At 29.0% G+C, this 12,938-nt stretch overlaps 2 protein-coding genes across 3 annotated transcripts; one reads left to right on the forward strand and one right to left on the reverse strand.

Moving 5' to 3' along the window:
- Nucleotides 1–109: 109 nt before the first annotated feature.
- On the forward strand, nt 110–4,276 carry LOC107163681 (uncharacterized). Of its 2 annotated transcripts, none has more exons than XM_089228687.1 (10): nt 110–461; nt 505–798; nt 900–1,031; nt 2,067–2,202; nt 2,260–2,383; nt 2,685–2,882; nt 2,954–3,063; nt 3,131–3,340; nt 3,412–3,763; nt 3,830–4,276. In XM_089228687.1, exons 2-10 carry the CDS (start codon nt 521–523, stop codon nt 4,063–4,065), a joined length of 1,776 nt encoding a protein of 591 aa, XP_089084813.1. In that variant the 5' UTR covers nt 110–461; nt 505–520; the 3' UTR covers nt 4,066–4,276. The 2 variants fall into 2 exon arrangements, with proteins under 2 accessions (XP_089084813.1, XP_089084812.1); XM_089228686.1 differs by having other exon boundaries at nt 519–798.
- Nucleotides 4,277–5,921: 1,645 nt separating this feature from the next.
- LOC107163687 (putative ATP synthase subunit f, mitochondrial) lies at nt 5,922–7,427 on the reverse strand. The gene is made up of 2 exons (XM_015511227.2): nt 7,176–7,427; nt 5,922–6,306 (listed from the first exon to the last, which is right to left on the reverse strand). The coding sequence occupies exons 1-2, from the start codon at nt 7,287–7,289 to the stop codon at nt 6,097–6,099; spliced, it is 324 nt and encodes a 107-aa protein (XP_015366713.1). The 5' UTR covers nt 7,290–7,427; the 3' UTR covers nt 5,922–6,096.
- Between the last annotated feature and the right edge of the window lie 5,511 nt (nt 7,428–12,938).

Genomic DNA, 12,938 nt, shown 5'->3' on the forward strand with positions numbered 1-12,938 from the left:
TTCCTGGCATTCCTGGGCTATCTTTATCTTAAATCGTGGTTTATCACTTATAAAAAACAAAAGTCGTTCTCTCGTTTATATAGTGATAACTATAAACTGATAAAGCAAATATTTCGGTTGACAGCAGCAGCTTAGATCATAATATCATAATATTAATATTAATATCATAATATAGTATATTATGTATAATATGATCTAAGGTAGGTAGCAAACAATTTTCGCAGTTCTGAGCTTCTGCCTTCTTTACCTACTAAACTATTTTTTATCAACTCATTTTTGAATAAATAGCCAAGTTAATAAATTTGTACTATATTTTGTTTTACCTCTCGGTATCTCCTTAAAAACACATTTATAATAATTATTATTCGCTGATAATTTTTTTAGTCATGATTTAAAATTTTTAACATCTAGATTAAATTTAAAGGCTTATAAACATTTTTTTTTTTTTGTGGTATATCACAGTAAGTATGGACATACTGTCAGTTGTGTAAGACCATTAAACAGGTATTATGTTCTAGAAATGGATTTACAAAATTTGGAGAACTATCCTGTGTACATATTAAATGTGATTCCGGAGCTGACTGAAGAAAGCAATGTACAACTACCACAACAAATTAATTCTGGAGAATTGATGTCTTACAACTTCTATGTTCCAAATGTAGACCATCAAGTTCCGACAGTCAGCACTGAGTGTATTCCACCAATAGTTTCTCACACAAATTCTACAAAATCTATCCAAAAAATATCTTATGACAAAACTATACACCACTCAGCAATCAAAAACGATCAATCTACAGAGTTAGTAATTAACCTAAGTATTGCATCTATTTTTGTTTTAGAATTTAAATTTTATAAAAACCAAATGTATTTAAATATTGATTATTATTGAATTATTTTAGACCACACATTATCACTTATTCAGATAAATTTGTTAAAGATGTATCGTTGTTACTTAAAGATGAAGATATGCTTAATGATGATAATAAAGTATTGAAATATGACTCAACAACTGATACTAATGTTATTGTCCAGTAAGTAAATTAAAATTCTTTAAATTTTAAAGACATTTAAATGTTTTATTATGGCTTGGACTTGTTGAATTTGCTTATTTTTATTGAATAGTCCAATAAATTGCCTAGTAAGACAGAAATTTGTTTCAACATGTAGCGAGTTAAAAACACTAAAGAAAAATTGCATTTTTTTAGAATAAACATTTTTTTAAGAATATAACATTCTATATTTTAAGAATATCATAGAATATTTCTTATAATAGCTGTAATAGTTTTCTGTTCATTATTGAAATCAATTACTATTGACAAAGTTCAATAATGATAAGATATTTTAAGAGTACATTTTGGTTTATTTTAAAAATAGTTTCCTATACAGCTTATTAGTATTCTGTTAGCTATACTGTCCATATATGAGTCTCATGCCTTATAGTCTTGTTTGAGTTATCATAATATTTAATTTTCTTTTTTGTGGAAAATTCCAATACATTTTAAATTTAATTTCGTTTTGTATCAAAAATTCCTAAACAAATAACGAATTTTTTAGTTGAAAATATACTACAGAGTTTGGGTTAGATACCGACTATGTATTGTGTTTGTGTATAGACATATGAATACAAATTTTCATTCACATTTTGATTATTTATATAATAATTATACTAATATTATTTATTATTATGTATTATCTATTAAATTCCATTTAAAATTAAAATAATAACTTATAATTATATATTTTAATGCATATAATTTTTTCTACTCTAATGCAGTTTTGCATGCATATTTTTATGATTTTCAATGCAACAACTCCGAGCTCTAGTTATTATTAATTTTTAAACTATTTTCTGTAATTTTTACTAATTAAAAAAATGAAAATGAAATAATTCATTTTATATTTCAACTTATAAGTACTTACTTAGTTACTTCAGCACATTGTAAATACATTTTTGTTGGCATTTATATTTTAAATACTTTCAATTTATTGAAGCTATGCATAAGGCATAACTAATAAATATTTTACACTAAAAAGCATATTATACAAATACATTAATTTTTGTTTAGTTTGGTAAGGCCAACTGATTTAGAAGCAAACTCTATTGAAATAAAAGTGCCTAAAAGAGGACGACCAAGAAAAGTCATGAGTGAATCAAATGAAATAAAACAAGATGAATCTTCAAAACAGTCAAAATCAGAAGATGTAATTCAATATACTTTAATATTTTCTTTTTTCTTAATAATTATTATATTTTTATAGATTATAGAGTATCCTGGAATATCTACAAAGTCTGGTCGCTTGTGTAAACCTCCAAAACATCTTTTAAATGGTGAAAACACAATGGAAACCAAAAAGAACTCATTTTTAATAGTCGACTATAATGGTATATACTTGTTTTCTATATTTAAATTACAAAGAATATATTAATGCATATGATTTATAGTATAAGGTCTAATTTAAATTCATCTATCAGAAAACTGATGATAGATTAGGTTTTAAATTTTGGCAAGCAAAGTGTATTCAATAGTGATTTCCCATGCAACCTATATGATGATTTTAATTTACTTAATCGTCAGAAAATACACTGGTTTGATATTATCAACACTGAATATGTCTAGTGTTATTTGTATATATTTTAAATATTTAAATAAAAACTTTAATAACATTAATATTTATTTTTTCAGACATTGGCAGAAAAAAAGTAAAATACAATGTTAAATCAGATTTTGTCTGTGGAGGATGTGGTAAAACTTATTTAGGACATAAAAGAATGCAAGAACATTTGGAAAGATTTCCTTCTCACAAGATGAATACTGCCAATAAACAAGTGGATTCAGAGTTACAAAATATTTTTCAAAACCTCCACGAAACACCGATGAATAGTAATACAATTTGAATATTTTAGAGAAAGTTAAGATGTTTTATTAAAACATTATATTTTATTATATTTCAGTTGATATAATTAATAGTAAAAAAGAAATTCATACTCAGACAGAAATTGTAAAAAATAGACATTGTGCTTATATAAGGTCTAAAAAAAATTTGCAGTTACATTTGAAACAAGTACAACAATATCATGAAATTCATTTCTGTAATTCAGTTTAATACATTTTTATTTGTATGTTATTAGATAATTAAACATCTGAAAAAAACCAACCTTATGAAATCATTGTCTGGAACAATATCTGTTTGGGATTTACTATCTAGTACACTTGAGAGTGGAGGTCTGCAAGCATTTTCCAAAGAGCTAAATACACTAATTATAAATTTAAGAAGTTTATCGAAATCTTTTAAAATTGTATCAAATTGTGAATCTAATTCCATTGATAACAATCATATTGTAAGATATATCAAATATCTGATCCTGCTAAAATTTAATTCTTTGTCTTAATATTTTATTAAATTCTTTAGTTTATAGATGATTCATTAGGACATTTGATGGGTTTACCAAAAGGCTCTTATACTTTAAGAGACATTCAGAATGATTATGAAATGGAGCCAGAATCTAGTGTTTGGACTATGGACTCTACAAAATCTATTGAACCCAAAGTGACACCTCAAAATTTAAATTGCCACTCTAGTCCTATTCATTTAAATATTTTTGATAGTCAATCATCTAAGGTAGATTTCTTACTGAGCTCTAGTATGGAAGAATCAATATTATGTGATGAAAATCAAGCTGTTTTGGAAAGTGTAGATGGTCTGGTATCTGAAAGGTTACGCTCAATGTCTGATCATTTGCACACAAATGTACCTATAATTGGTAGGTTATAATTATTATTGAGAATATATTTATACCTACTGATGTACAAAAAATAAATATTTTCAGATTATCCAATAGCATCCACATCATCTGCTACGAACGTCTCTCAATCAGATTCCTTTATGGGTCATGGAGTCTATGAAGTCTTCACTAATGAATTGAATCTAGTCCCAACATCTACTGAAGAGTTCATTAAAAGCTTAGAACAGTTTGAACCACTAAATGACACTGATAGCGCACTGAGTACAGAAACGAGAATGTTAGACTTTGAAGATCTTCAACACACGTTTCACACTTCTTAGGTTATTGAGACAAAATACCATCAATAATTGACCAATAGCTAAATCATATCTCAGTAGCTAAGAGAAATATATTTAATATTTATTTTAGTTTTTTTTGACATAAATTTATAGATGTTATTCATCATTGATAGATAAATCTATGGCTTTGAATAAGAATAAATCAGATGTAATTATTGAAAGTAAATACAAAAAATTGCATATTTTGTTAAAATTTTTTGATTTATATCATAGAGATATCAGTTAGGATGACATTTGAAGTCAATGTTTTGACTATATGCATACTCCAACATGAGAATGTTTGTTTTAGTTGATATCCCTATAATTACATTAGCATTGTCAAGGTGTTGTGCATATACAAGTATACCAACAGTACATGGTTCACAACTTGGGAGTCTGATGATAGCTCGAACCGCTAAATAAAGCTTTAGTAGCCAGCTGCCGCTTGTGGATAAGCACCTGACTGATACTTGTCTCCTGGTGTGGACTGGTAAAAAAGGCATGGGATGCTACATAATTTAAAGGGCAAATAAAAAAATTGTTTGAGGCAAATTTAAAATATGTAGATTATGTATAAAATATTGAAAATACTTAAAAATTGTAAATAGGTACCAAATTAAAACAAATATTCAAATGGGTGTTCAAACAAAATTATACAATAATAGATCAAATATATTTTAGGGCAAGAGATGTTGCACCCCAGCCAGTTTGCGCCTGCTTGTCTCCAATTTAACGATGCTTACAAACATTTAATATCTAGTTACGTTCACGTAATGGGAATAGATCTTTACAATGATCTCATCTTCCAATGTCAAATACTTAAAGAAACTCTATTTTATGTCATAGAAAATATTACCTGTCAACTACTATTATTATAGTAACATAAATATTTTTCAATTTTTCTCACATTTTAATAGCTTTAAAAAATTAAAATGTGATACTGTTAATTGATTCAGTTTTTTTTTTATACTTGTACAGTACTTTTTAATTTACAAAAAATAAAAAGTATAGTTTTGAGTGAAAAATAAGATTATTTAAGATAATTTGACTAACTAATTAACTAACTTAAATAATTAAATTGTATTTATGATCAACTACTAAACAAAGAAGATTAAATACAATCATATACATTAAACTGCTATATTTATAAATTATTGTGATAATATTTTGTGTTCCCATCAAAAAAATCAAGAAAAATAATAGTTTAGTTTACTTTTATAGATTCTAAAGCTATGATTCTAAATTATGATATAGGTTTGCGTTTTATATTATTTGTTTTTCATTGAAAATAAACATTTTCATAATACCTATATAAATATATGTATGTATAAAGTATTTTTATTAATTTTGTAAATAATTAAATCACCTATGATAATGCGTATTTTTACACACTTTAGGACTCATGGATTTTATTTGTAACTTTTAAGGGTGCTAATATTATGTTGTGGTCTGGGGGCACAGGTTATATAATTTGTAGATCCGGCACTGTTAGTGATCTATAAATAATACTTTAATTTTCATTCCAATCTAGAATTGTACCTATTAGTTGGTTACTGTGCTAAACTAAAACTAGCATATTTTACTTTTAATTAGTTAAAATTAAAATTTGAATTTAGATGTTATAATGATGGATAGCATTTATGATAACTGAAACAATCATCATAATATTTTTATTTGAAAATAATATCAATTTTAATAAATAGCCAATAAAACTTTTAAACTTTAATACATACCAAAATAAGCGTTAACCCTAAATTTTTAAAATAAATATTGTTATTCCTCTCGCAACTAAAAAGGCTTTGTATGAAATTATTGTTATAATAATCAACTGTACAACACATATAATAATAAATATAAAATTTTTCCTTCAAGTATAATTTTTTAATGTCTATAAATATTACAAATTGATACTAACTAAAAAAAAAAGATATTATGTTTTTTGAAATACATGTATTTTTATTTTATTGTATAAGTGTTTTAAACCATTTTTATTAATCTAATAATATAAATTCTGCTGTTAAATGTTTAACAATATTAATGGTACTTGTAGTTTCTATGATGCACAAATTTGCCATAGTTAATAGTGTAGAAGAACAACATTGAACCAGCAAGAATATGGATTAATGGAGCAACTGTTGTACGTTTTGGTTGAACATATTTATGTGACCAACGCCAATAGGCACGCGAAAATAATCCAGCAATTGCTTTTGGTGATTTGTTACGACGTCCCACCCATTCAGTGACCTGAAAAAATACATGATAAAAATATTGAATAAAAGGGATGATTATGAATAATAATTATTAAATTGAAATATTAAGTAGTTAAAATGTATTTTAGGTAGCTGGTATCTATTGTTACCTATTGAACAAATCAAAACTAATTTTTATATATAAATAACAATTTAACCAATACATTGAATTATACAAATGTAAATTAAGAATATTTTGCATTCATTCATAAAAACATTTAATCAAAAATATATTCATAATTAAAATAGTTTATACATAACTATAAGTAATATTAAATACAATTTTTTATACAAAAATTAAATAGGAATTAATTGTTAAATAATACATTTTCCACTATAAGTCTATAACTGATAATGTATCAAATGTCAAAAGTGTGAAAGTTATAAACAAGTATGAATTTTAATGAAGGACAAAAATTTTTTTCGATTATATTTTTGTTATCAAATATAGTAACACAAGCCATAAGTTTGGACTTAGGAGTAAAGATTAATGATACGAGCCATATTATGTTGGACATTAGTAAAGATAACCTGTGATCGATTTCCAATATTTTTAGAACTACTCGTAGGTCAAAGGCTAGTGGTTAAGTGGTTAACATTTTTTCATGCACCACTCTGAGATCACAACATAACTGTCAAACTTCAATCATCAAAAATTTGATTGTTGTCAGAATGTCAGATACTTAAATCACGGGCTATCGCCATTGACTACTATCCTTTCTACCACGCAACCGTTACACTTATATTATGGTACGTAAAAAAAAAATTCATCTAATGAATCGATTTCACAACAGCAAACATGAAACGTGTTTTCGATTCCTGGTTGCGAAGTTAGGTTAAACCGTCGAGAAAAAAAATAGTTACCTCTCCGAGTTTTAATTGGCTGAAAGGTGTATCGGGTGTTCCGTAGTAACGAGCAGGATCGTACGGTCCATGGACTTTTGGATTATACTCGGCCGGATAGTCACCGATTGCCATCTTGAACGATGCTGTAAAACGGACTGGATGGACCAGAAAAACAGCGATTTCGGTTGTCGCCCAACGATCACGAATGAAAAATCGTACAGCCGTCACCACCCGGTGAAGGTTAAACAGTCGACTTGCAAAGTCGCAAATTTAATAGCTATTATTATTATTATTTATTACGGATTTTTATCAATACCACCCAAACAGCTGATCCAAAACAGTGTGACCAGTTGTTGGCACGTGTACATTCAAAGGGGGAAATTATTATCTAACCTGCTTGCACGCGGGAAGTATAGTTTTCTCAATGGCGGGAAGACCACATTGTGAACCTTTTTTTTCGTAGACCATAGCCTGCTGATCCGACAGACTAATGGACTATAATTCAATTAGTGACTGCTTTTATTACATAATATAAAATACAAACTAAATAGTTCACCGAAAACAGATGAGCAAGACTCAGATCTCAGTTATAGCCAAGATTGAAGACTGAAGAGACAGTAATGGTACAATGTTGCAGTATTAGGTAATACAATTTATTTTGTAGCTTTTATACCACTACTAAGCCATTAAAGTACAAGAGCGCAAATTCGTTGTGTGCTTTTAGGTTATTGAGAAAAAAGTCGATTTGCGCTTTCGGGTTGCACTGTGCGTTGTTTTCGACGTTTTCGCATTATGCACTATAGCCACCACAATTATTATGTACCTGTAGTATAGTTAAGCTTAAGTTAGTAGGTATCCTATAGTAGCCACTAATCACTATATTAAAATATTAAATTATAATTTAATTGTTACCCTCTAGATTGTACCTATAAAATAAGTAGTATTGTCATACTGTAGATTAGCTATATAAAGCTGAGATTTTTCTGAAACTGATGTGCCTTAAAGTCAAGGATGAATTAATATGTATGCACATAATAGGAAAAAGATAATGACTGACTCGTTAATGTAACCGAACATATTTTATTCTATAATTCGATATATTTTACTCGTTATAAGTTATAATCATACTCGTTGTAGACGTACATCTATATTTTAACATGCATTTATATTTCATACCTGAGATGGACTCGTGCTGGGGCCTGGCCTAACGTTTTGATATTTGGTCGTAGTAATAAGCAGTATTTCGTTCTCGTTATAAGCGCTGCTCATCATAGTGATTTATGATTTATCCTATTCCTAGAGCTAAGTTAATTTTCAATATTACAGCGATAATATAAAATTGAAAGGTTTAGTTTTCTAATGATATTGTATTTGCCATCTAGCCATTTTAGGTATTTATGACGTATAAATTAATCGAAAAATATTATTCGATTATATCTTTTGAACATAGAATAATTATTTTTTGTTCCTTTTTGAACCATACTCACACTATAGCCATGAGCTTAAGCGAGTATACCAATACCAATCTTTAAATATCACAGAACAAATTATTCTTTGATAATATTATATTGCATATATGTAATCTCAATTGTATCAATGCGACAATGCATAATATTATGCATAGAGAAGGACCTGCACTGTTCCAAACCAGTAGAGAACTTCTTACAGTCAAGCACCTTCTTGTATACTAACAATTTAGACAATTTATAGTCACATTGTGCGGGAATATTAAGCAAAAATTCAAATCAAATAATTTTGACGATTAAAAACGATCATGCCACACTGACACAGAATAGTCAGATTTTTATCACAATGAAAATACTAAATAGCGTTTGATATTTAGGTATACTGAAGCCCTATTACAATATTGCTAAACTTATTAAAATTCTTGTGGTTCACTGCAGAACGTAAATAAGTATTTTAGATTCTGAGCGGAGCTAGGAATGTATTGATTTTACCATGATGTGTTTTTTTTGTCTGTCATCACGTTTTTAGGGCATTAAAACTGCTTTGATTTTTGACTTCAGTTCCTCGTTCGATTAGAAAGTGAATCTAGTTGGTACTTGGGGGGGGGGGGGGGGTCAAAAGAAAAAATTCTTAATATTTTTTTAAATAATCGGGGTAAAAAATTAAGGGGAAAACGGAAATTTTACGCACAATCAATTTTGGTTTTTGATGTAACTTTAAAAAAAATGACCATAGATACATGCATTTTTCACCGAATGTTTTAGATTCTGAACGAAGTGATGAATGTATTTATAAGTATATTTTATCCACCATACAATTTTCAAAAATGTTCGACTTAAGTTGAACTATTCATAGGCATATGCAATTTTCAATCATTATTATAGTTTTGTTTAAATGAATATCGATAAAAATTTATTTGTTGGGTAGAAAATCTTGAAAATTTAATGCAAGGTTCCTAACATATTGTTAAAATAGCAGTTGAAAAATAAAATAAATTCATAGTCACAATTTTTTTTTATAACCATTCAAAGTTTGAATTTTGACAAAATACGTAAAAATCACGAAAATTCACAAATTATTTTAAGCTAGAAATTCATAAAAAATTTTCTTTTTAAATCTAAGATTTGAAAATTTAGTACAAGATTCCTTACAAGTTAGTCAATCTTTATCCCAAAAAAAAATGTCCACCAGAAATTCAAATTAAATTTTTATGAGCGTTTGAAATTTAAACTTTTACAACATTGAATTTTCACTAACTTTTTCATTTAGCGATTTCCTTATTTTGGTGTAACTCTTAAACAAATGACCGCAGATGGCGCACATACTAAAATATTAAAATTTTCACTGAATGTTTACATAGTCATATTTTTCTATATTTGATAAAATTTTCAAAATATTTTGATTTGTTTTGAGCTGTTTACTGACATTTTAATTTTTCAACTTTTTTAGTTTTTTTTTTCTATAAATACCGATACAAATTTCCGCTCAGAATCGTTTTTCGTATATAATGATAAAATTATGTCATCGGATTCAAATTTAATTCCATACATTAGTCATTACAGTAACCCACTGGTAACCTACTGTAGGTAGGTACAGCAGAGCAACATCTACGACTTACCCGCTTTGTATATATTCAATTCAGTAAATTTAGAAACATAAAAAGAATAGATAATAATAATGAGAATGACAGTATCATACCAAATATAATAAATCACGATGATTAACTTTTGAAAAATCCCGAAGGTTAATTTTAAAATCCTATTATATTAAAACCATTTGGTAACGATGTGGAATTTTGATTACAATTTTAAATTCTAAGAGGAGCAATGCCATTGCTGCAATGGTACTGATTTTACTATGTGTTGGTTTTTCGTGTCTGCATAAAGTAGTCTGCAAATATTTACCACTACAGAAATAGTGTAAAACAACTATAGGTACGATATAATAATATCAGAGATTAGAATGTGTATATTGTATAGGTATTGTATTTTTATATATTTTTTCTTTCATTTTGTTTTTTTCCCGGAGGATTGAACGCTGGCAGACAGGCTGTCGTGCGCGCGCTATGCGAATTTGGCTCAGCTTAAACAATCGCAGTGCCGCCAACTCAGGGAGGGCGCATCGCTTCTCCACGACCTACTCGCCCGCTGCTGAAAATCCGAGATTTTAATTATAATATTATTGATTGTTTGCTTAACAATTGTTATTACTTATTTGTTATTACTTATTAGCACCACATTCATCCGTTGCTAGACGTGTAGCCGCGTTGGCGTAATCGATTCCTTCTTAACTTTTCTAGTCTATTCAGGTTTCGACCGATTCGTCAAGGTCGGACGAACTACGCGCGTGCCAAAATCTCACCGCGTCGGTCCAGTACTAGTATTCGAATAGTGTACTGATCTTTTATCTATCTATCTATGGTCCCATTTTCCAGATTATTTGCACCGATTTCAATACAACGTTGTTATAATATCAAGTGGCTAGTTGAAATCTGTGATTTTTGGTTTTTTTTTTTTTTTTCATTACTCTTCTGCCAAAATACCATTCCGTTTCTCAGACGCCATATCTATCACGAAATATGCGCCGGGTTGGGTCGTTCATGAAATTCATCGTGCGAGCGGCGCGTGCTCGATCAAGTTAGGAAGTAAGCACGGTGACGTGCATCGTAACCGCGGTCGACCACGCGCGTGGCTTACGAAAAGAAGCACCGTGCGCCGCCGCCGCCACATCACTTCCGTCCTGCGCCCTTTGTACGGCGTGTCTGATGACTGATACTCTCTGTCGACTGTTACTCTGACGTAGGACATCGTCCGAGCGATCGCGCGCGGCGTCTGCGTAGTGCGCGCTGCGTCGTATGTTGTCGTCACGTCAACATCCGCCGTTATTCGTTTTTCGGTTTTCCGGACGTCAGCGGCACGACAGACGTCATCGTTTTGGAGTTATTGCGATGGAAACGGGTCCAAAATAAGGTCGCTCGCATCTATTCTTCCGTACTGTAGATCTCACTGACCCCGCATTACGACGTTTATATAATATAATAATAATATTATGGCAGTCACGACATTTACAATATGATCGTATTGTAATAATAATATACTATGGTCGTCTTGACGTAAAAACGGTGTTATATTACAATTTTGTGGTAGCCGTCAAGTTTGAATGCAACTTGCAGTTTGCGGGTCGTATAATTTTCGGTTTTCGATTAGGTCATTAGGTGCGCCAACGCAAAAGTTGTCATCGATTGGAGAGAGGGACAGAGGAAAATATTATAATGTTATTTATCGTTGTATTTGTGCCAAAAATATTTATTTAAAATGTGTTTAAATACGTGTATTATTATATTATTTTGACATTTATAGTACATATTATAGGTATAGTAAACAGATACAACCACATATCCAGAAGATAACGTGTTGGCAGAGTGGTAGGGACTAGAGAGCGTGTGAAGAGGGAAAATGTAGATTCACAATTCTCCCATGGACGTAATTGTATGTGTATGTGATACATTAATATAGTCGAGTCTTGTGTAAAATATAACTTTTAAACAATATCACCTAATTGGCCTAATTACAAACCAAATCAATATACATAAATAACATTTGATAAATTAAATATATTATATTATCTATGTAAAAAATAAAAATGTTAATTAACATTAAATTATTAATAAAAAGTAATAATCATATTCGTAAGTCACAGATCACATTGTAATTAATAATAAATTGCTATACATTTTTTAAATTAATAATGGAATATTTACTATTTAGTTCTATAATCTAGTGTAATATAATTCTAACACTTCTAACTATATCTGGAAATGTTAACAAAATAGTTTTGATATAGCGTTTTAATTTAAAATGGTTATGTAGGTAACTCATTTTTGCAATTTAATTATCTTGTTTTTAATTATAGTGCTGACAAAGCATACTTTTATATGGTTTTCTACTTTTTTACATAGCCCATTCGTGGCTGATATATAAAACTGTAAAAGAAAAATACCTTTATCGATATATAAGTTGTTGTAGAGTTGGTTATTATAAATTTCTGGGATAATTTAGTATAGAGATATTTAAGCCAATGTTGTTGCATTTTACTGTTAGCCAATATTTTAATCCCCACGTGGCCGAAAAAAGTATTTTACACCTTGATGTACACTTGCAAGTTGCAATAATTGAATAAATAAATAATAATCGACTGAATTATTCAATTCTACATTGTATTGACTATTAATATTTGTTTCGAATTAATATTGACATTGACATTTTAAAATTTTTAAACTATTATACCACTCACACGCCGGACACACGATATAAT

Source organism: Diuraphis noxia, unplaced genomic scaffold (genome assembly GCF_037042655.1).
Source record: "Diuraphis noxia isolate RWA-SAM2 unplaced genomic scaffold, SU_Dnox_SAM2 contig0005, whole genome shotgun sequence".
Taxonomy (NCBI): domain Eukaryota; kingdom Metazoa; phylum Arthropoda; class Insecta; order Hemiptera; family Aphididae; genus Diuraphis; species Diuraphis noxia.

What these genes read in the sequence shown, in the direction of transcription:
- LOC107163681 (XM_089228687.1), top strand. Translation starts at nt 521, where the DNA reads ATGGATTTACAAAATTTGGAGAACTATCCTGTGTACATATTAAATGTG. An exon ending in CCATTGATAACAATCATATT is followed by an intron (nt 3,341 to 3,411) that starts GTAAGATATATC and finishes TAAATTCTTTAG; the next exon opens with TTTATAGATGATTCATTAGG. An exon ending in CACAAATGTACCTATAATTG is followed by an intron (nt 3,764 to 3,829) that starts GTAGGTTATAAT and finishes AAATATTTTCAG; the next exon opens with ATTATCCAATAGCATCCACA.
- LOC107163687 (XM_015511227.2), bottom strand. Translation starts at nt 7,289, where the DNA reads ATGGCAATCGGTGACTATCCGGCCGAGTATAATCCAAAAGTCCATGGA. An exon ending in GCCAATTAAAACTCGGAGAG is followed by an intron (nt 6,307 to 7,175) that starts GTAACTATTTTT and finishes GTATTTTTTCAG; the next exon opens with GTCACTGAATGGGTGGGACG.